The 19,807-nt window shown below is 44.7% G+C and overlaps 2 protein-coding genes across 7 annotated transcripts; one reads left to right on the forward strand and one right to left on the reverse strand.

Moving 5' to 3' along the window:
- Positions 1-383: 383 nt before the first annotated feature.
- Positions 384-12,698, reverse strand: taf1a (TATA box binding protein (TBP)-associated factor, RNA polymerase I, A). 3 transcript variants are annotated; one of them, XM_078093183.1, is made up of 11 exons: positions 12,595-12,698; positions 3,999-4,218; positions 3,475-3,638; positions 3,075-3,188; positions 2,802-3,000; positions 2,465-2,586; positions 1,845-2,003; positions 1,648-1,714; positions 1,252-1,375; positions 1,001-1,155; positions 384-812 (listed from the first exon to the last, which is right to left on the reverse strand). In XM_078093183.1, exons 2-11 carry the CDS (start codon positions 4,147-4,149, stop codon positions 787-789), a joined length of 1,281 nt encoding a protein of 426 aa, XP_077949309.1. In that variant the 5' UTR covers positions 4,150-4,218; positions 12,595-12,698; the 3' UTR covers positions 384-786. The 3 variants fall into 3 exon arrangements, with proteins under 3 accessions (XP_077949309.1, XP_077949308.1, XP_040017376.1); XM_078093182.1 differs by lacking the exon at positions 12,595-12,698 and adding an exon at positions 6,312-6,827; XM_040161442.2 differs by lacking the exon at positions 12,595-12,698 and adding an exon at positions 4,581-4,824.
- Positions 5,916-19,153, forward strand: mia3 (MIA SH3 domain ER export factor 3). Of its 4 annotated transcripts, XM_040161437.2 has the most exons (28): positions 5,916-6,283; positions 7,315-7,448; positions 7,549-7,635; positions 7,726-9,775; positions 9,959-10,300; positions 10,522-10,652; positions 12,621-12,752; positions 13,210-13,231; positions 13,337-13,425; positions 13,511-13,588; positions 13,704-13,814; positions 13,901-13,972; positions 14,070-14,174; positions 14,476-14,598; positions 14,711-14,798; positions 14,937-14,989; positions 15,096-15,186; positions 15,313-15,451; positions 15,568-15,730; positions 15,821-15,856; positions 15,984-16,051; positions 16,305-16,390; positions 16,603-16,716; positions 17,011-17,073; positions 17,163-17,209; positions 17,325-17,387; positions 17,822-18,236; positions 18,464-19,153. In XM_040161437.2, exons 1-28 carry the CDS (start codon positions 6,163-6,165, stop codon positions 18,697-18,699), a joined length of 5,259 nt encoding a protein of 1,752 aa, XP_040017371.2. In that variant the 5' UTR covers positions 5,916-6,162; the 3' UTR covers positions 18,700-19,153. The 4 variants fall into 4 exon arrangements, with proteins under 4 accessions (XP_040017371.2, XP_040017372.2, XP_077949304.1 ...); XM_040161438.2 differs by lacking the exon at positions 17,325-17,387; XM_078093178.1 differs by lacking the exon at positions 16,603-16,716.
- The last annotated feature ends 654 nt before the right edge of the window (positions 19,154-19,807 follow it).

Consider the following 19,807-nt stretch of genomic DNA (forward strand, 5'->3'; position numbering starts at 1 on the left):
GAGCCAATATGGAAGGAAGCAGTGAAGCATCTGTGTTGGTGGTTCAAAAACTAAAACTCCAGAGAATGTAGACCTTAAAAAGGTCACAAAAAGGACACACTCCAAAGGGGTGACCGCCTCTTAACTTTATCCTCTTCACTGCTCCCAGAGTTTTGAATTTTCAAACAACATGTGTTATGTATTCCCTGATCCCTTCTGCAGCTGCTCCTGTGGTCGGGCAAGTGCTTTGGGCTTTGGTTTATGTAATGACTGCAAAGCAACACACACACACACACACACACACACACACACACACACACACACACACTCTACGGCTCAATGAGTTGCTGCATGGCAAACATTGTGGCAAGCCGAATCGGAATCATTACAAACACTTTCACTTATTAAATTGGACTGCTGCTGGATGCAAGACTTTATTTCATGGCTTTCCTTCAGCATGGAATTTGAAGAAAAGGATAAAACATAAAGAATACCTTTAAACTAGAATGAGACTCTTGCTGCCATTAAATCGTTTACGGAAATCCCCCAGCAAACCATCATGAGCACTGACATTCAGAGCCACACTCTCACAGAATGAGGTGGTCCGGCCCTTAACGTACTGAACAAGAGCGCCACATGGTGGCCAATGTATCGTGGTGGAAAAAAAAAAACAAGAATTATAAAAAGAGAATTACATTTTTTTACATTTGCGTGTCAGTGAAGCTAAACAATATTCAACATAGTTAACATGTGAAAAAAAAATAAAGAAAAACATGAAGTCACTCGCTCTTCATTAGTGGTTGTCCGTCAAGCTGTGTATTTGAGCATTAGGCCTGTAACGAGAAAAACATTGATATATAAAAGATCAACATTATATATACAAATTTAACAAATCTGATACGCGGCCTTCCTTTTCTTCTACCATTAACAGCCATTGTTATGCAACATGAACGTCCTGCAGATTGAAGCTCTAAGAGGCTATTGAGACTTGAAGGGTGGCTTTCAATGTACATCATCCTACCAGGTAAGAGGATTTGTGTCAGTGATGCCTTCACTTTTTTAAGCGCCGGGTTCTCCTCGGAGTCTCTACTGGCGTGGAAGCGTGTGAAGTGCAGTGCAGGCCACCAGTCCTTTCTGGCAGCCATCGCTCCAGCGACTGAGTCCTTCCAGTCACACCTGTTGTGATACAACAATATACAGGTAGACTGGGATCAGCAACAGTTACTGATTTAAAAAAAAAGAACATCCAATTTTTAACTTTTTACACGTAACTGTGACTGGAGTTTTTTAATAATGGCCTCTAAAAGCTTCCACGTATCAAGGCTGCTCCTCCAGCAGGCGAAGTCGAGCATTTCCAGAATAATTCCTAAAGCTTTTTGAATGTTAGTTCTTTTCTCTGAAAAACAAAAACACATAAGTAATGAGCATTACGAAACGAGCCAGATGATATAAGGAGACGTGACGGACACATGTGCCAGGACATGATAACCAAAATATGTATTATATCAAAACTCTCATCAAAATGCTTCTTAATGTTTGCAGTCAGACGTCACGTAATCAACAATAACTCAAATGACCACTTCTTCTGCATGCATTGGATTCACTTGAACTGGGGGTATAATGAATTATCTGTCATGACTTTTCATTTGAGAAGGAATCTGCTTTCACCTGACTTAAGCAGGAGACGGCTGTACTCCAACATCAACTCATGGCTGGGGACTAATTCACAGAGGACCTACGGCATTGGGAAGTCAGGTTTTATAGATGCATTGAACAGTGTTTGTGTTTATACGTGTACATCTTATGGCACAGCTTTTAGTTCCACAAATACACATTTAGTCAGTAAATTTCAAATACAGTTATACCTTCAATACTTTCATCAGTTTTTTGTCTGGAGCATTTTGCCGCTGTAAGTACTGGTACAGATAGACGTGAGCGTTGGGATTAGGTGGATATTTGTTGTCATATGCGTAATCATTCAGGACTCTTAAAGCCTCCTCGTGGTCATCATAGTACTCCAGCATCTGCCAAAAATAAACAACCACATAACATTTAGAAAAACCGACTTTGAAATTTGAAAAACATGGAAGACCATGTCTTTTTTTTCTATTTTTTTTTGCATGCTTGGTCCAGTCTAGGAAAGTTAGTCGTTTTAAATTTCACTTCAATGGTATATCAATGATCACTTTCACTCGTCACTTTAGTCACTTCCTGTTCGCTGGTGCACTTTTATTTTTACATTTTTAACTTTAACTTATTTTAAACTAACCCATAGCGTTATATTTTATTTTATTCCTCGTGCACTGTTGTCTGGTCGTACTGTCTGCTGTTATGCACCAACCGCCAATTCAAATTCCTTGTATGACTTATTATGGCAATAAATATTTCCTGATTCCTGAAGATTGTTGCACTTAGTTCTGTTTAATGTAATATGAAACATATGCGTTTGTTCTTTTGGATCAGGCAGTTGAGAATGAGTTCTTACCTCAACGTAACTCAGTATGAAGGGATCCCAGACGCCAGGACTTCTCAAAATCGCTTTTAGATTCACAGAGGCCGCTCTGAAGAGGTTGTTCATGTCTTGGTTGTGCAACCTGTCGGGATACTCTGAAACAGTAGGGTCAGTTTACACGGAGAATTTAAACGTTTTTCAAACATCAAATTACACCAGCGAGCATTTGGTGTCAAGATTGAACCCTAATAGGATCCATAGATCTCGATCTCCTCTTATTACATCTGACTTGTAGGTGGCAGTGAGACATCATTGCTGCAAAAGTTAACCCAAGTAAACAATAGCTGCTTTGGGTGTCTGATCACCTTACCAGCGTGGTTGATGGTTGACTTTTTGTCACACCACATCACATAATCCAGTAAACCCTTGTAGGCGTGAATCAGTTCAGTCTTCTTATGCTGTATTGCCGACTCGTTCCCGTGCCTCCAACTTTCAGCGACAGACAGCTGATGCCTTGCGTCCTTGACGCGACCGTTAAGCAGCAGGTGAAAGGAATGTTCCAGAGAGATCTGGAGACGCAAATGAACCGGTCTCACTTGTCTGTCACTAATGTGTGTGCTGTCAGGCGTACTAGTCATCATACCATCAGGTAATTTTTAAATCCTGAGTGTTTCATCCGTTCATAGATGTTGTTGTAGTCTTCCATCTTTGAGTTGGGGTGATGGTGAAGGATCTCAGTGCTGATTCTCCAAATAAGCTGATGTGGAAAATGCAAAAAAAAACAGAGATAATAACAAGCATGCGGAAACGTGCATAGAGTTCTCAAATCTATTACATAAACTAATGAAAACAACTTTTTAACAATATGTTCAGCTGAAATATTTGGAATCATTGCTAATATCCTTTTTTGCTTGGACAACTGTGAAAGAGAATTAAGTTGCCTTTTCAGAAAGATTACTTGTGAAAACGTAACGTGCTGCTGCAGTTAGTTGTAGTGTAGCGATTAATGTTTGTGATACTAGCACAGACAAAACGAAACATACCTCCTTTTCCTGCACAACGGGCCCGTTTCTTGATTCCTCTAACCTTTGTGCAAAACAGGCCATATATTCTGCTGCTTCTTGCCAGCTGTGATGCAGCAGGGCTTCCCTGATCAGTCCCAGGCAGGTTCTGGTACTCTTTTGAAAACTAGAGGTTCTCTGTGTCTCTTTAGATGAAAATAAGTTATTTCATGATAAAATATGAATCCAATAGTCTTGCTATTTCTTTTTATACATAGACCACAAACCAAAACTATTTTTTCATAACAATCCAAAAGATTCTCAGGATATTTTTCAGTTGAAGAAAAAAAACAGGGGAAAAAAATGGTAGGGTTTTGGGTGATAATCTATGAAATGAGACGGTTTGTGAATGACTTCTAACACTTCTTTCATCACAGATGTTTTGCTATTCATCAGCCAACATATTCACCGATGACACACGTGTTTGTAATTTGACGATATATTTTAGCACGCATGGAAATATCCGTTTAGTTATTAGATTCTATTTTGGAAACAGGACAACTCACCTACGTGCCGGGGATTAACGACAGGGAGTTTGGAATTTGTCCTCTTTGAAGACATGTCATCTGATATATCAGCATCACCCTCGGAGTATTCATCACGCCCCAGCTCTCTTTCAATGTCATCCATAACGATCACAGCCTCAATGTCATCCATAGTGATCACAGCACTCGGCCTGTAGTTAGACGGTTGCCCTCAATCACTTGCTCAGTGAGCAACGTTCACCTTCAGGGAGAGAAAAACAAAACATTGGAAAATGATCTGGACCCCCAGACTTACTTTCAGGACATGAAGATGTCCCACTGCCTCAAGCCGATCTGAACAATTCGTTTTACTATTGAAGAATCTTGTGATTGTTTTTGAGAAAACAATCAGAAAACAGGGAAAGTCTAAAATATATACTATTTAATACAATGTTAGACAAGGAAAAGCAGCACTTTTCCAGATTTGAGAGGCTGCGACATTCACTTGCAGTTTTTCTTGATGAATTTAATAATCACGATCATCCTCGCCACCAACAAAGCTAAATCTAATAATGTATAATAACAATATTCATGTGACAGAACGTTATGTGAACGAGTTCCTACCTGAGTTGTTTCTGACCGCAGACAACGTCACGATGCTAAATGAACGGCTGAGATTAAGTCTGCACCGGTGAGCTAACACTCAAATGTAACATAAAGTACTCATTCGTACTGTGAGTCTGATGTAGAAAAACCCAGTTGCACGTGGGCTCCTATATGCTCAAACGATGGTACTTCCACATGTTAAGTATTCACTAGTGTGTTTACAGGAAGTGGACATAGAAGCTACACGCTCATTGGCTGATGTGACCGGAAAAGGCGGAGCTTCTTTTTGTTGTATTCTTCCGCCAATAAGGTTAAGGAATGGCTACTGATCCTTATAGTTCCTTCTATATTGTAAGGGGGCATAGGCGTAACCACGCAATCTTTGTGGGGGTCGTGCCCCCCCCAATATTGACAAGGTACCAATCTGCCCCCCCCTAATATACGGCAGAAAATATATAGAATACATGTCCACATATTATGACGATCAGACCGGCCGGCGGTACGGTCTGATCGTCAGCGCCCCCCGTCGGCTGTACCGTTCGCCGGTCGGATCGTCACCGCCCCCCTTTCCTGTCATTTTAATGGTTTGGCCCGCGTTCGGTCGAAGTGGGCAGTATCTGGCGCGAACCTTAAGTGAGTTTGACACCTTTAGGGTAGGGTAATGGAGGATTTTAGGTCACCTAAAAAGCGGAGAAAACCGGTGCCAGCAGCCGAGCACACGCGGTTTTTTTCAGACAGTAAATAACTTGATACCGAGCTAAATGTGTAAGCAAATAAAAGGAGTAGCCTCATAAAAGCGCGAGTCGCTGTTTTTCTGATTAAATGACATGCAGGCATCACAGAGAGAGACAGGGAAAGAGACAGGCAAGCTGAAAGCAGTGGCCAGACAGGGACAAGCTCTGGACATGCAGATGATCAGGTGAGAAATTAATGTGAAATGTAATGCAATTTAGTATTGCACATATAGACAGTCATTTTAAGTATGTGGCTAAGTAAGTGGTCTTTCTTTTTCCATTGGAAGCGATCCTATTTGCCACAGTACTACTGGCAAATAGGATCTACTACTACTTTATATCTTTGCAACTTTTGTTAAAAAGTTTTAGTTCATAATTGATTAATTATGTTTTTACCACGCTTTGTGATTTGTGATTTTTATGTTTGACGGTAATCTCCCTTTGTCATTAATAAACCTACCTATATATCCATCCATCATTTCATATACTTATGATGACAATCATCTTATTTTTAAAACTAAAAAATGCAAATAGGATCCAATATTGTTTTTTGTTTTTTTTGCACTATTCATCATCTTAACTTTATGATTAGCATCACATACAAAGTGACCTTTTTTCCCACAAGGAAAACGCTGCATCCTTGCAGCCGTTCATTCTTTTGCCACTGCGTCGGTGTGGCATCGTTTCCCCCGCGATCCCACCAAGCAGAAGGACTTTCCCTCCCGCACACATCCTGTGTAAACCCCTCGGTGCCGACACCCAGCCGGATCTGATCTGCTGACGTGTCGGCTCCTGCCTGCAGCTCCACAGCGCTCCTATACGCTCCAGCAGCAAAAGTCGAGCCAGTCCAACGAGAACCCGCCAGCATGGCAGCAAAACGCTTTTATCGACAGGGCTTGTTGTTGCTTTTATTTAATTTTATTTCAACCGCGGCCTTGGAAAAAAGGTTCTCCGACTTTAAAAGATGCGCCGACCAGGAGTGCAGCAGTAAGTTTGCTGTCTTGTTGTAGCTCACCGAGGATGCGGTCTTCCCTCATCCAGATACCCGCCGCTAGCCATAAACTGCGCCTTATCTCCAGACCTGTTGCCGGTCGATATCCGTGACCCGGCTGACCCTCCCTGCGGTGGTGCCGGTGACGCGTGGCCGTGTGCTGCTCATTGACGTCGGGGCGAGTTGGCGTTAACGTGGCCGGCCCGCTTCGGGGAGGGGGGGTTATTCGGTCGGACTGAGCCCGTGGTGTTGGCCGGTCGCCTGCTAGCTCCGGCCTGCCCGGTCGGCTGGTTAGCCGGTGGCTAATGTTAGCAGCTAATTAGCCGTTGTTGTTGGGTTTGTTTTTTAGCAAAGACTCTCTGCTAATGTTGGTAGTGAGACAAACAGTAGTAAACATTAGCTGACTGATACAGGTAGTCCCCTCTATTGATAAGCCACACTGGCGGTGGTTGTTTATTCTCTTATTGTAGCATAATGCTACCAGTTTAGTGTCCGTGTCTTTGCCAGTGGGTTTCATAAATGCTGCTGTTTTTTATCACAGTGACGTGGGTCTGTGGGCAGCTGTTCCAGCTGTTGCTGTTATTGTCACCTGAAGAAATCCACCAGCCAAAAATGCTGGTGTAATAATACTTAGTGTTGGCAGGAGGTCAAGAGGAGGAGGTGGAGGTGGTTTGGAGTCATAAAACAGTAAAGATTAGACACATAAACACTTTAAAAATAAGAAAGTTATACAAAGGTACACTCAACGTTTTAAATCTGAGGATGAGTTTGATTGTGTTAAAACTTAGAAAGCCTAACAAAATATGTTTACTCACCTCAAGAAAGTTGATTTAATAGCAAACAATAACTAATTAGTTTAATCTGATGAACCACTTCTTTTGTATTGAGGGTTTTGTTCAAGTAGTATATTTTGGGGGGTAAATTCTCAGCCAGTATTTAGAATTTCAAGTTATGTTTTTGTTGTTTATGAAACTATAAAAATTTTCTTTATGAAACTATTCTAATTCTTCCCATTGTTCTTTCACAGTGCTTCTCTGTCGGGGAAAAGCTATCAGAGATTTCTCTGGGCCGGACTGTCGTTTCCTGAAGGTCAAAAAATCAGAAACTATCTACGTTTACTACAAACTGTCAGGCAGAAGGACGGACGTATGGGCCGGAAGTGTACGTATACTCTGCTAACGATTAATTAAAAACGGATAAGCTGCTTTTATGCTTTGTTGTTATAATCCTCAACATGGTTTCTTCTTGTGTTTTGCCGCAGGTTGGAAGTAACTTTGGCTATTTTCCAAACGACCTTCTTGCAGTTAACCACCTTTACACTGACAAAGAAATTGAAGTACCATCAGAGGTAAATATTTTTTTTCAATTAGAAATGGAAAATTATTTCAAATACTCTCGGATGTTTTTTAAATCTATTTTTTTCTGTACTTCTTCTCAGGAAACAGATTTTGTTTGTTTCGACACTGGATTTGATAAGTTTGACAATTACGACATAGATTTCCTGTTAGGCTCGACCCTTGTGGAGAATGATGGCGAAAATAACTTAACATCCGAGCACATTCAATCGTCTGAGGGTGAGCAGAAAGAAACGGAGCCATCAGCAGACGAGCCGACTGACAGTGAAAATCAAACAGAGCATCATGATAACTCCGATGATCAAAGTGCCTCTTTCCTTGAACTTGAGGTGGCAACTGAATCTCCATCTCCAGAAGAAGTGCAGTCTGAAGCAGCAGCAGCAGCAGCAGCAGCTACACTTGGTGCTACTGAAAGAGGTGAAGGAGAAAACGCAGGAGTTTCCATTACTGAAAATGGGTCAGAAGGGAGTGAAACCAAAGAAACAACCACAAACTCTCAGGTAGAATCTGTGCCCGAAGGAGATTTCGCGTTCGAAAACGAACCAGTCACGATTTCTGAAAGCGTGCAAATCCCAAAGTTAAAAACAACCCTGGGAACGACGTTTGACGCCGTCGTAACCGAAGAAGAAATCACCAAGAATGTCACTCCGTACAAAGAGGAGGAGGGTGAAAACGTGGAGAATGTTCAAAAAGAAGAGTTGGCTGTTATTGCAGAAACGCCATTGCTGTCTTTTTCTGAAGACAACGCGAACGCTCCAGCACCTCCTCCCCCTACTGCTGGGGACAAACCGGAGGCTGCAGAGGAGACCAACGTGTGGACCTCCATTGGAGATGCTGTTTTTTCAGTCGTCTCCGGTGGAGAGAGGACAGAAAAGGGGTCGAGTTCAGAGGAGGAGGACGACGAGGAGGAGGACGAGGTGGAAGCAGCTGCTTCAACAACCCCTCAGATCTTTGAGGAAGAAAGTAAAGCCGTAGAGCAAAAGCAAGTACCGATAGAATCGTCAAAAGAGCCTGAGAAGATGGAGCCGGCCTTGTTTGATCACAACGACGAGAGCGACGTCGGAGTGATCGGACCTGAAGACGATGCGATAGAGCGTCACGTAGAAGCAACTACTATATCAGCGGCTCCGGTGTCACAAGAGGCTCAAAACTCTGATGTTAAAACAACAGATGAACCCATTGAGCACGACGCAAAACAAGTGGAGGAGGAAATGGAGGAAGTGTCCAGCGAGTCGGAGGTTAATGATGATAATGACGGTAGCGTTGTGATGGAGCCTGGGGAGGATTTGGACAATAAATCGGACGAAATCAAAACGGAGACGAATTTAGAAATAGCTGGAACGGAAACGGAGGAAGATCGACTCGCCGAGGAGAGCAAGTCAGAGAATCTAGTTGTGGAAGATGATGCAAAGACGGTAGATGACCACCTACCGATTCGTATAAGTGACCACTTGGTGACCGATGTAGAGAGTAATAATAACGGTCAGCCAGAATTATCTGTGGAGGGACCGGAGATTCTCGAGGAACACATTACGAACGAGGGGAAAGGCGAAGAGGAGGAGGAGGAGGAGGAGGAGGAGCTACAGAAAGAGGAGGAGAAAGAAGATTTACTTGAAGACGAAAATGCACTTTCTCTCTCGCAATCTGACCACGACGACTCCGAAGCCTCACCTGAAACGGCTCCGCCCGCTGGGACGACGCCAGAGCCGGAGTACAGCGACAGCGTGATGAGACTGACTCTGCTCCGAGACCACTTCACAGAGGAGAGCATGGCGAAGCTCCAAAGGCTTCTGGGCCTCAGTAATCTCTTCAGAGTGGAGGCCATGTTCTCCGACCTGAACACGGAGTTTCAGGCTTCCCGCCGCTCAGACGCGGGTGACATTGAAAGTGCGCTCGACATCATCCTGGAGGCCTCGGAACCCGCCATCATGGACGAGATCGAGAAGATGCTGGACAGCCGGAGCTCGAAACTGAATATTGACCAACATGCAGAAAGTGCAGAAAGAGGCGGCCCGGACGAGGAGACTCAACTGCTGGACGGCTTCCAGGAGTTCGCATTCGGCCTCCGACAGAAGTATTCTGCAGCCAACGACCGCGCGCCTTTGGTAGACAAAGCCTCAGAAACACACCACGGTAGGGTTTGTTTCACAGTTTTAAATTTGCCCTCAATTGGCCTTTTTGGTACCATTTATACAAGTGGTTTGTTTTCAGATTTCTCTGTTCTTCTAGACTTCCACCGCCCAGAAAACCCTTTCAGACAGACGTGGAAAGCCGCCTCCTTGACTATCCCTAATTGCTTGTGTGTTTTTGTTGTAGACGAACCCACAATGCAAGTAAAAGAAGACACGCCGCACACTGTTGAAGAAGACGACGACAAGGTTGACCGTGTCCCCAAAGCGGAGAGCGACGACAACGTCACAGTAACAGACGGTGAGGAAATACCGGCGGAGACTGAAGGAGACCAGGCGGTTTTGGACGAGGCACGAAGTGGACCGGATGTCGGTGCGGAGGTGGAGGAGGACGGCGGACACTTTAGTGAAAACATAGACGATCAGCCGAGCTTCAGTGCTTCAGATGAGGTGCACGAGGTCCCTCAAGCAAACCCGGAAAATCCCATATACGTGGCCCATGGTGTCGAGGTCGAGCCCTCGCCCTCAGGTTGGTACTTTTGTCTCTATAAAATGTTATTTCTCTTGCATTCCAGTTTCTCAAACCTGGAAACAGTAGTTTCTCCCTTGACCTCCATTCTAAAGGGCTTTCCTTAGATTCTTTTTTTACCTAGAATTTAATTTTTCTATTTTCTATTAATGAGCCGAGAGACTTTTTTTATGTTGTGCCCATAACACACCCAACCTGACTGACCGATTTTGTCCCACCAGGTTCTTTGGACTCCATGGAGCTGGTGTCTGAAATTCACGATGACGAAATTGGATTATTTTCAACTGCAGTGGTTTTCATGGGCTGCATCTTTTCGATGATCAGGAGCAAAATGGCAGAGTGGACCATTGAGGCAAGTCAAAAACTCTACAATGATTCTTCTACTATGATTGCTAAAGATCAGGAGAGTCCGTCTGTTCTGCCTTCCTCGGTACTTTTTACCTGTCAGGTCCACAACACGAGCGCTCGGTAGGTCTGCAAGAAAATATTCCCCATTTGTTTAAAGAAACTTAACTGAGCCGAGAGAAATGTCTTCTAACACGTGTGAAGGTGTTAATGAGTTGTTTTTTTTAAAGTTCTAATTCGGTCTAAAGATCACAACTTTACAAATATCATATTACTACAATTGTATCATCCCGCTCTCGCATATTTACAGACTATTTAAGCAGGAGTTGTCGGTCGTTACAGGATGACTATTGTGACCTGTGTATCTGGGGGAAGGTCACATTTCAGATTGCGCCTGAACGCCCCACGCCCCGCCCCCTCATCTTCTACGTCGAGTGCCGCGGCGCAGGCTGAAGTTCAACACAGCCGGAGCTTAGCTGTCCACTGGGACTACCGGCGGGCCTTGTTTGAGCTAATACTACAAAAAAAACAAGCATTACGATGCGCTGTCCGATTACTTCCCGTTGTTAAAGGCGTTTTGGGTTTTAGTTAGTGGAACCCTGCAGCTCAGCAAACGTGTCCAGCTGCTTGGTTGATTCTGTATTTGGACCGTGGAGGAAATACGACGACTCATCGGTTTTCACCGTTTAGCGTTAGCTCACTGCGGTCGCCGAGTCCTCCTCGTCACCCCTCCGCTGTCCAACGGCGTCCCCCTTTTTCGGGACGAGGGCTTCAATTCGTTTATTTTTCAGACGCCGGGGAGGCTTTTGACGGCTTTCGTTTCTGTGGCTTAGCGTTAGCTGACCGTGCGGTTTGTTTTGATGACAGCCGCCATTGACGTGCTAGCGTGCTAGCTGTCAGACCAACGCAGCGTAACGTTACCGTCTCTGGCTGAGTTCATGGAAGGAGATACTTTACCCGCAATGGACCCGGATCGCGTTAACGTGTTTTTCCTTAAGGAGCTGCATCATGTAAGTGGACATGTGGAGTTGAGTCCTGTGATGTTTTAAAGTTCGTGTTCACTTCATGTTGCACTGCTCTGCTGACGTGTTAATGAGCAATTTGGCAGATGCACGTTGACTTGGACGTTTGTCCCCAATCTACCCGCCGGACCTGATCTGGAGTAACCTTAAAGTACACGTTTGCACAATATCTTTTAACTTTTCACATGGGTCATTTTGCGGGTCTCTGTTGTTCCATTAGCACTCGTTATGTTCGGTCTTGCGTGCACTGCCACATGCTCGGTCCAAAGGTTCCTCTGGGTCTCTGAGCTCTTATTAGCATGACTCGACATTAATGAGGTACTACAATTATGCTCTATTTCGACTTTTGACACAATTCATATCAAAGTCAAGCCAAACCGACATTTCACGATCATTTTTATAACTGTAACGTGAAGCACACCTGGTTTGTAGTTGCACATTTGCCAGTATCTGATTTTGGGAGGCACGTGTGAACATCAACCCTTTATAATACGCTAAATATTATACACTTTAAGAGCTAAAGTCCAAATAATTGTTGGCTGTGACATTAGGACAATGCACGGTTAATTATTGTGTAGTTATGCTTTAACACATTGACAGGCCGTCCTGTCAGGGATGTAAACGGCGTCAGATCACATGCAGGTTAATGGTGCGTGTTGATGCAAACGCAGTATCTCTATCTAGTGTAACTAGTGGAAGTTGCCTTGAGTCTTAAGCTACTGTGGGTCTGCGATTTGGCAAATATTGACATGCCTTCTGTCTCTACTTTTAGACCCGTCTCATATTATTCACATACGGAGCGGAGAAACAAGGGTGTATCACCCCGTCATTTTGTTATGTCTTGAGACACGGACCTTCTATCTTCAAGGATTGTGTTAAACCATCATTTTTTCATCATTTCTGATTGGGTCCCTGATCATTCCTTACTGTTTTGGTTTTGTGTGTCCCGTCAGGTGATCTCCTTGCTGCCAGAGGAGTGGAAGCCAGGCGAGACCCTGTTCGGTTGTCCTTGGCAAGCCGTGCTCGTCACTGCTCTGATTGGAGTCGTGACCTTCACCCTCTTCTTCTGGAGGACCGTGTTGGCGGTAAGTGTCCCGACACTGCTGCTCCCGTCGCTGGTAAAAAGATGCGCTACGATTGTATGAGCTCGGATCTGGAAAACCCTGTTTGAGATGGACCATTAAGTGAATCAATGTTTATTATGTGTACACTGTACGGGGGGTAGAGCGGGGCGCTGGGAACCGCAAGGTTGGTGGTTCAAGTCCCGGCTGTCAAGTCAAGTCGAAGTGTCCCTGAGGAAGACACCTAACCCCTAATTGCTCCCCGGGCAAAATGTGAAAAGCCGTGGGTTTAAAGTGTAATGTAAGTCGCTTTGGATAAAAGCGTCTGCTAAATGACCTGTAATGTAATGTAATGTACACTGTTCCTGATATGGAGAAGCTATATTACTGTACGTACATGATCATATTACGGTGTTTTATTCCAAACTGTTGGACTGAAATTAAACTGACCTTTACTTAATGCCTTTCAAAATATTTGTAGGTAAAGAAGAGAGAATATCTCGGTAAGTTCTAAACCCCTTATTTGTTTAAATACTGTAATACATCACAAAATGCAACAGTGTAAAATGTAACTGACCGTACTTTCTCTTGCACTTTTGTGGACTCAGTGGATGAAAAAAGGCTAGCAGAGCAAATCGCGGCCCTCAAAAAGGAGAAAATCGACGCTCTTGCCAAAATGTCTGAACTTCAGAAACAGGTTAGCTACAACTAATATGTTATAAAATATCTGTTTTTACATTCTAATTTTTGGGACTTTCTGACTTTCTTTTTCTTTTTTGAAGACTGAACAAATGAAAGAAAATCAAAAACAGTCCACGGAAACAGTTAGTTGTACAATGAAGAGGATGCGAGACCTGGAGGTAATCACAGAGGATACTTTTTGTGTATGAACTCTTTGCTGCGAGGGGAGAGGTAGCTGCTCGACCTGTCTATGCGTTATGGACATGAAAGGTTCTCTCGTTCCCTTTCTTGCAGAGTAAAGTTTTGGAGGCCAAAACCCTGAACGAACAGATTGCTGAGGAAAAAAACAATTACTCAAAACTCCTCAAAGACGAGAGGGCGAACTCTCTGCGAAATAGCAGCAGGGTAATTGTTTGATTCTTTTCTTTTCCTTCCTGCTACGTCTTCGGCCGCCGTCTGAAATTCATAATGCCCAACGGTTTCTCTTTCAGATTGAGAAATTGGAGAAGTCAAACGAGAAGCTTCAGCTCGGCAGGAAAAAGATCCAAGAGGCTCTCGCCAAGGTACAAGTCATTGCGAAACCTTTTGTTCATTGCAAGATAAAAAAAAGGAACACTTGTGGGTTCAGCTTCTCTTTTCATCCGCACACATTGGCTACAGACGGCCGTTCTCCTGGACGAGGCAAAGATCCGCGAAGATGCCCGAAAAGTCCAGCAAAAAAGTCTCGAGAAAGATTATTCAGCACTAAAAGAAGAAAATAAAACGGTAAGATAATAAGTCTTTATTTTTCTTTTTTTTAAATGTTCTATCAACGAGTTCTGACAAAGCGCCATCGGTAAAAGTAAATTGGTTTTATTATTGGCATGGCTGACCTATGTTTGACTCGCGTTACCTCAGAATCCGTAAAAGCAAACCGCTGGACGGCAGCTGGATCTACACGCTGTCCCTTTCAATAGTCCAAACCGAGTATTTCAATCCGACGCTGTATCAAGCAGTTGAAGAAACCTGGTTTATGATGCGTACGTTTTTTTTCTGAGGCGCATTGCTGACTTGCCGGTTCTTACAGCTTAAGGCCGCCACGAAGAGCTGGGAGGACAAACACAAGGAGCTGAGCGAGCAGATTAAAGTCTTTAAAAAGTCCCAGAAAGAGCTGGAGGACTCGGTGGTGCTCAAAGATCACAACGTGGAGGTCTGGATCTTCTTCTTTTTCTTTCTTTTTTTCTTTTTAAACTGCTGTCAAAATATATACATGTATGTTCTTAACTTGCTTGATTAACCCAAACAAACACGTCTCCTGACAGGTGCTGTCTGAACTTCTGGCTGACCTGGACGCTTGTGATCTGCAAAAAAGTGACGTCAAAGTTTTAGCCAATGGCGAAGTAGCTCCTGGTCAGTCCCACTCTGAAGCTATTTCAATGAAAGCAGTCACACGATTGATTGATTGATTGATTAGATTTGAACCCAGCATGTTATTTGTTGTCAGTCACAAAGCACAAGGTGTTAATGGTCCTTCGGTGTCACTTTCAGACAAGAGATCCGCCATAAAGAACCGGATCAAACAAATGATGGATGTATCTCGGGTAAGATGTCGAATGCGACTATTAAATAAACTGTAGTTAAGAGCGAATGACAAACATTAACCGTAATGGCTTAAAAAGGTAGTGATTCCCATTTGTTTGTGTGCAGGTCCAGACCACTCTCACCGTGGTGGAGGAGGAGCGCGATCGCTTCATGACCAAACTGCTGACCGAAGAGAAGACCAGGAAGTCCCTGGAAGGTACGCCGCTCATCTCTCCCTTCTCATGGGGAAGTTGGGGGGGGGGTTGTTGTTTTTTCTTTAGGCCAAACTGCACCCACGTGTTCTTCCCGCCTCCCTCCCATCACAACCTTGTATTCCCAACAGAGCAACACGAGGAGCTGGAGCACGCGATCGCAGCCCTGAAGAGCGACAAGAGCCACGTCGAAAACCAGCTGAAGATCCTGCAGCAGAAAAACGAGATTATGGTTGAAATGTATCAGCAAAAGGAAAACGCTTTGCAACAGTAAGTGAAGCAGCAAATACGACTCGGTGCACAGTCCAGAGAGACGTGTCTTGTGAACTGGAGGGATGTGCGGGACCCCGTGAAGCCGTTGGTTTCAAGTTCCTGTGGCTCGGCAGGAGATTAACGAAGGAAGAGCTGGAGCGACGCAGCAAGGAGAGTCAGCTGTCTGAGGTGGGAGGAAAAGCTGTGGAGGCCGAGGAGCAGGTCAAAGTGTTAAGGCAACGCATTAACGAAATGGAGGGGCAGATGAAGAAGACGGAGGAAGTCTATAAAGAGCAGGTAGTTATTTGTTCCTTAATGAGCCCAGAGACATCTTGCCTAACCCTGACTGAATATCTGAATATCTTTCCCCCCCCCTTTCTGTTTTAGATAAAAGAACAGGAAAACAAAACTCACTCAAACTGGGTATGCAGCACGAAGTGGCACGGCTTATTCACGTTTGCCAATATGCTCCGAGCAGATATTTAAGATTGATAATGCACAAAAGCCGTTAAGACTCTGGCTACACACTAATTCTCCGTTGCGTTTCCAGGTTAATGCTCGTAATGCAGAGCGAGCTCTGAACCAAGAGAAGCTTGAGGCGTCAAAGCTCCGCGAAAAGTAAGTCAAAAATAGATTTATAATCACAAAGTTATTTGGATGGTTAATCCATTTTTTTTATTTGAAGCATTCACTTGTTCCAGCCCCTCAAATGAGAGGCTTTTCTATTTGTCTCTGTACACTGAGTATTGTTTGGACAAAAGGCTCCGGGGCAACTTTTCATAATTTAAAAAAAAATTAATTCGTTTTTTTTTTTTTTTACCGATGGATGTATTTAAATCTAACCAGTGTCTTCTTTTGTTTTTGTACCCAGACTGGCTGTACTCACCTCCCAGCTCAATGAGCGCCGCGCTCCCCTCTTCAGACCAAACTCCGGACAGCCTGCAGGCCCCCGCCAAGGTAAACGGGCCGCAGCGCGCGCTCTCTGTTTTCTCCCACTTCAGAGCTGACAAGGAGGACGTAGTATTCTACCGGAGTCCTGCGGGTGAACGAGAAGGACCGACGTGGCTGCACATCTGTCGTTTGAATGAGGGCTTCCTCTCCGCGTGGATTTGTAGTGTGCTGTCGCCCGTTTGTCTTCCTCTGGTAAACCGATGGTTTGATCGTGACAGGTGACTCGTACGGGCCCTCTCCCGTCAGTGGGGGTGCCCCATCCCCTCCGATAATGATAGAGGGTCCCAGGCGCCCCCCTTCTGCCCCGGTGGGGCGAAGAATTGACCCGTATGGTGAGTCCCGGTGGATTACTTTGCGTCTCTTTAACCCTCGCCACAGTTGGACATCGTGCCTTCTCTGCAGCGTTTTGTCTTTTTTTTTAAATTTCTTTCTTCTCATCCACACCTGACTTCATTTTTCTTTTCAGATCTTTCACCTTCTTGAGTTCTTTTTTCCTAGTGTGTCGTCCTCGTATCTTTTGTCTTCAGCTCCCTTTTCGACGCTCTTGTTTTGCTTCTTTCAGTCGAGTCATTTAGAAGTTTGAAGGCCCCCCAATCCTAAAAAAAAAGATTTTCTTCTCCCCTCAGGTCCGCGACCTCCATCCGACCCACACGGACGTTATCTTGAGAGCAAACACATCCCTGGCATGGGTATGTCCCCGCGCAGTCCCGCTGTTTCAGAGTTTCCTTGTTTCTTTTTTGCCGTGTTTTACAGCGACGTGCCGTTTCCCCTCTTTCAGACATGATGGGCCCCCGAAGCTCGTCCCCTGCCAACATGGATGTATCGGTAAGTCTTTGTCTCCTAAGCCAATCATTTTTTTTTTACACTTGGCTCGCTCCACCTGCAGGGCCGGAGCTCCTACCTACATCACCATTGTGTATGTCCCTGCTCTGAAACACAGGCAGTAGAGCCACAGATAAACGCAGAGACACAGGCCGAGGCCCCCACAGACAGTCCAGAGCCAGTGAGTACAGAGGACGGACAGTCCGGGAGTGTGCGAAGCTCGCCACCGCCTTTCCTAAGGCCGGTAGTCGCTGTACTGGGGATGACCTGTCGTTCTGCGTGTGGTTTCCTCTGTTCTCAAAGCACCGAGAGAAGCAGACGGCCTTTTTCATCGTGTCTAAACTTCCTTCTGCTAAAATGTGTCTTGAAAAATATTTGGCTCCTTGAATGTTGCAAGTGTGTGTCAGGGGTTGAGTGTGGGGAAAGTGGTTTGGTTTTTCATCCAAATAATGGTGTGCGGTTGCTGCCTGAGCTCTGGCTAAATCCCCTTTTGGTTTGAGGATCCGTTCGCTGCACGACTAAAGAATCTGAATCCATTTTTAATCCCGAACGGCCGACCAGTCGGGGTGACTGCATTTGAAAACACTGCTCTTTCTCATTCGCCTGTTTTTCCAGGGACCTGGATCCTTCCTAGCATCTCCGATCAGGGACTCGCCGGGCCCCATGGGCCAAGGACCCCCCCTCGGCCCCGGACCCCATGAGCCGTTCCTCCCTCCTGGCCCGCACGGCCGCCTGCCCCCTCCTGGACCTTACAGACCCCGGCCGGGCCTCTACCCCCTCCCACCAGGTCCTCACGGTCCTCTTCCTCCAAACGTAGCTCCTCGTCTCGGGCCTCCGCTGCCACCTAATGGACACCCAGGCATGCCGCAGCCTGGACCAATGGGAGGGCAGTATGGACCTCGCCCCGCCAACGGACACGCATTCCACCCCAGGCCGGCCCCCACACATGTCCTCGACCCTCGGGGTCCGTCACCGCCACACTTCCGTCCCCCGATGCCTCACCACTTCGGGCCGATGCCTCTGCAACATGGTACGTCTGCTCCCTTCTTATTATTTTCAGCACATGGTTAGTTTTTGTCCCCCTGTCCAACTGGAGAAGTATCCACTTAAGGGATGGATAAGTGTTGCTATCTTCATACTTCTTGAACAGAAGTGGTGGTTAATTAAATGATGCCTCCTCATCCTATGCTACATTAAATGCAGGACTGTTTTTCTGCTCGCCTCAGCTAAATTTCTTCCCCAAATCGTCCCATTAAGGCATCCGCGGACCTATGGGACCCCGTCCACCCGTCCCCCATGACATCCGCTACCCAGGACCACGTGACCACAACAGCCCGCCGATGAACCTGCCTCCAGGCGTCCCTCCCCAGGCCCACGGAGAGGCATACGGTCACGGCCCACCCGACGCCCTCCAGAACTCGCACGGCGGCCCCAGACAGGACCCGCATGTGAAGCAGGAGGCCCCTCAGGACTCGGCGATGGTCAAGCCTTAAAGATGTCACCGGCTATGGCAGAGGACTTGAATTTACCCCCCCCCCCCCGATCCAGCCCATCTACCACCCAGAACAAAGGTCATGATTATTTTCATATTTCAGTATGAATAAAAATTGCAAAGATCTTTATACAAAAAAAAAAATCCATGAATTAAAGCATCAATAATCAATGTGTAAAGAGGGTTCCCACTTTTCTAAACCGCTTATTGTGCAATAATAATTGAATGAGTATTTTCGTTTTTTTGTTGATCTTTTTAAAAAGTTTATAGCAATTATTTTCAAGGGACAATTTTTAAAATGTCATTTCCTGTGGAAATTATTTTTAAAAAAGGTTTAGCTTCAAGCATTTCAGGAATTCATAATTTCCCAAAGCACATGTGTAATTTGATGGCCAGATGTATAACTTATTTTACTATGTTGGTAGAACTTTTAATAATAAAGAATGTAAAAGCTGTTTGTTACGTTGCTGACTGGTTACAGTGGATGTATTTTACACTGGACCTAACTGTGTCTTAACGGCGTTTGCGCGTTTGGGAAAAAAATAAGGCATACATCTGGGCTGCTGGGACAAATATTTACTTTAGTTCATATTTGTGTGTGGAGACAGTGGTAGCATTTCATTCAGGATCAAAGACATTTTAGATTTGAACAAAGTCTTCTGGAGAGCATGAAGAACAATTCAAACAAACCCTTTCAAAGAGGATTGTTCAAAGCCTTGAGTGTAACATCAGGTTGAGCTTAACCAAACTTAGCTTGAATTACATCAGAAAATATCAGCCTTAAATGTCTGTTCTAGGTGAAAGTATCCTACAAACTGCTTTAGTTGTAGTTTATAAAAATTTAAATAGCATTGTAAATGTTACTTTGCAGTGTAAACTAAAACCGGTGACGCACACAGGAGTCTGTATATTCAGTTTGTCCCATTTTAGTTAATTTATAATCCTCAATACTGACATTATTAAAAGTACATGCTGCTTTCTTTTTAAAGTGGGGCGATGTACGTTTAAGAGGCAGTGCGTCTGTCCTCCAAATGCCATTGAATGTCTCCTATGGACAAACCACAATGTCACACCAGAGTTAATTCTCACATTTATTGAACTCATGTGAA

The sequence above is a fragment of the Gasterosteus aculeatus genome, chromosome 18, assembly GCF_964276395.1.
Source record: "Gasterosteus aculeatus chromosome 18, fGasAcu3.hap1.1, whole genome shotgun sequence".
NCBI lineage: Eukaryota > Metazoa > Chordata > Actinopteri > Perciformes > Gasterosteidae > Gasterosteus > Gasterosteus aculeatus.

Excerpts from the sequence above, each read along its gene's own strand:
- taf1a (XM_078093183.1), bottom strand. The coding sequence starts at position 4,149 with ATGGATGACATTGAGGCTGTGATCGTTATGGATGACATTGAAAGAGAG. Across the intron at positions 2,004-2,464 it reads TCATACTGAGTTACGTTGAG|ATGCTGGAGTACTATGATGA; the intron begins GTAAGAACTCAT and ends TATTTTTGGCAG. Across the intron at positions 813-1,000 it reads GACACAAATCCTCTTACCTG|GCCTAATGCTCAAATACACA; the intron begins GTAGGATGATGT and ends TTCTCGTTACAG.
- mia3 (XM_040161437.2), top strand. The coding sequence starts at position 6,163 with ATGGCAGCAAAACGCTTTTATCGACAGGGCTTGTTGTTGCTTTTATTT. Across the intron at positions 13,589-13,703 it reads AGAGGATGCGAGACCTGGAG|AGTAAAGTTTTGGAGGCCAA; the intron begins GTAATCACAGAG and ends CCTTTCTTGCAG. Across the intron at positions 17,074-17,162 it reads CAAACACATCCCTGGCATGG|ACATGATGGGCCCCCGAAGC; the intron begins GTATGTCCCCGC and ends CCCCTCTTTCAG.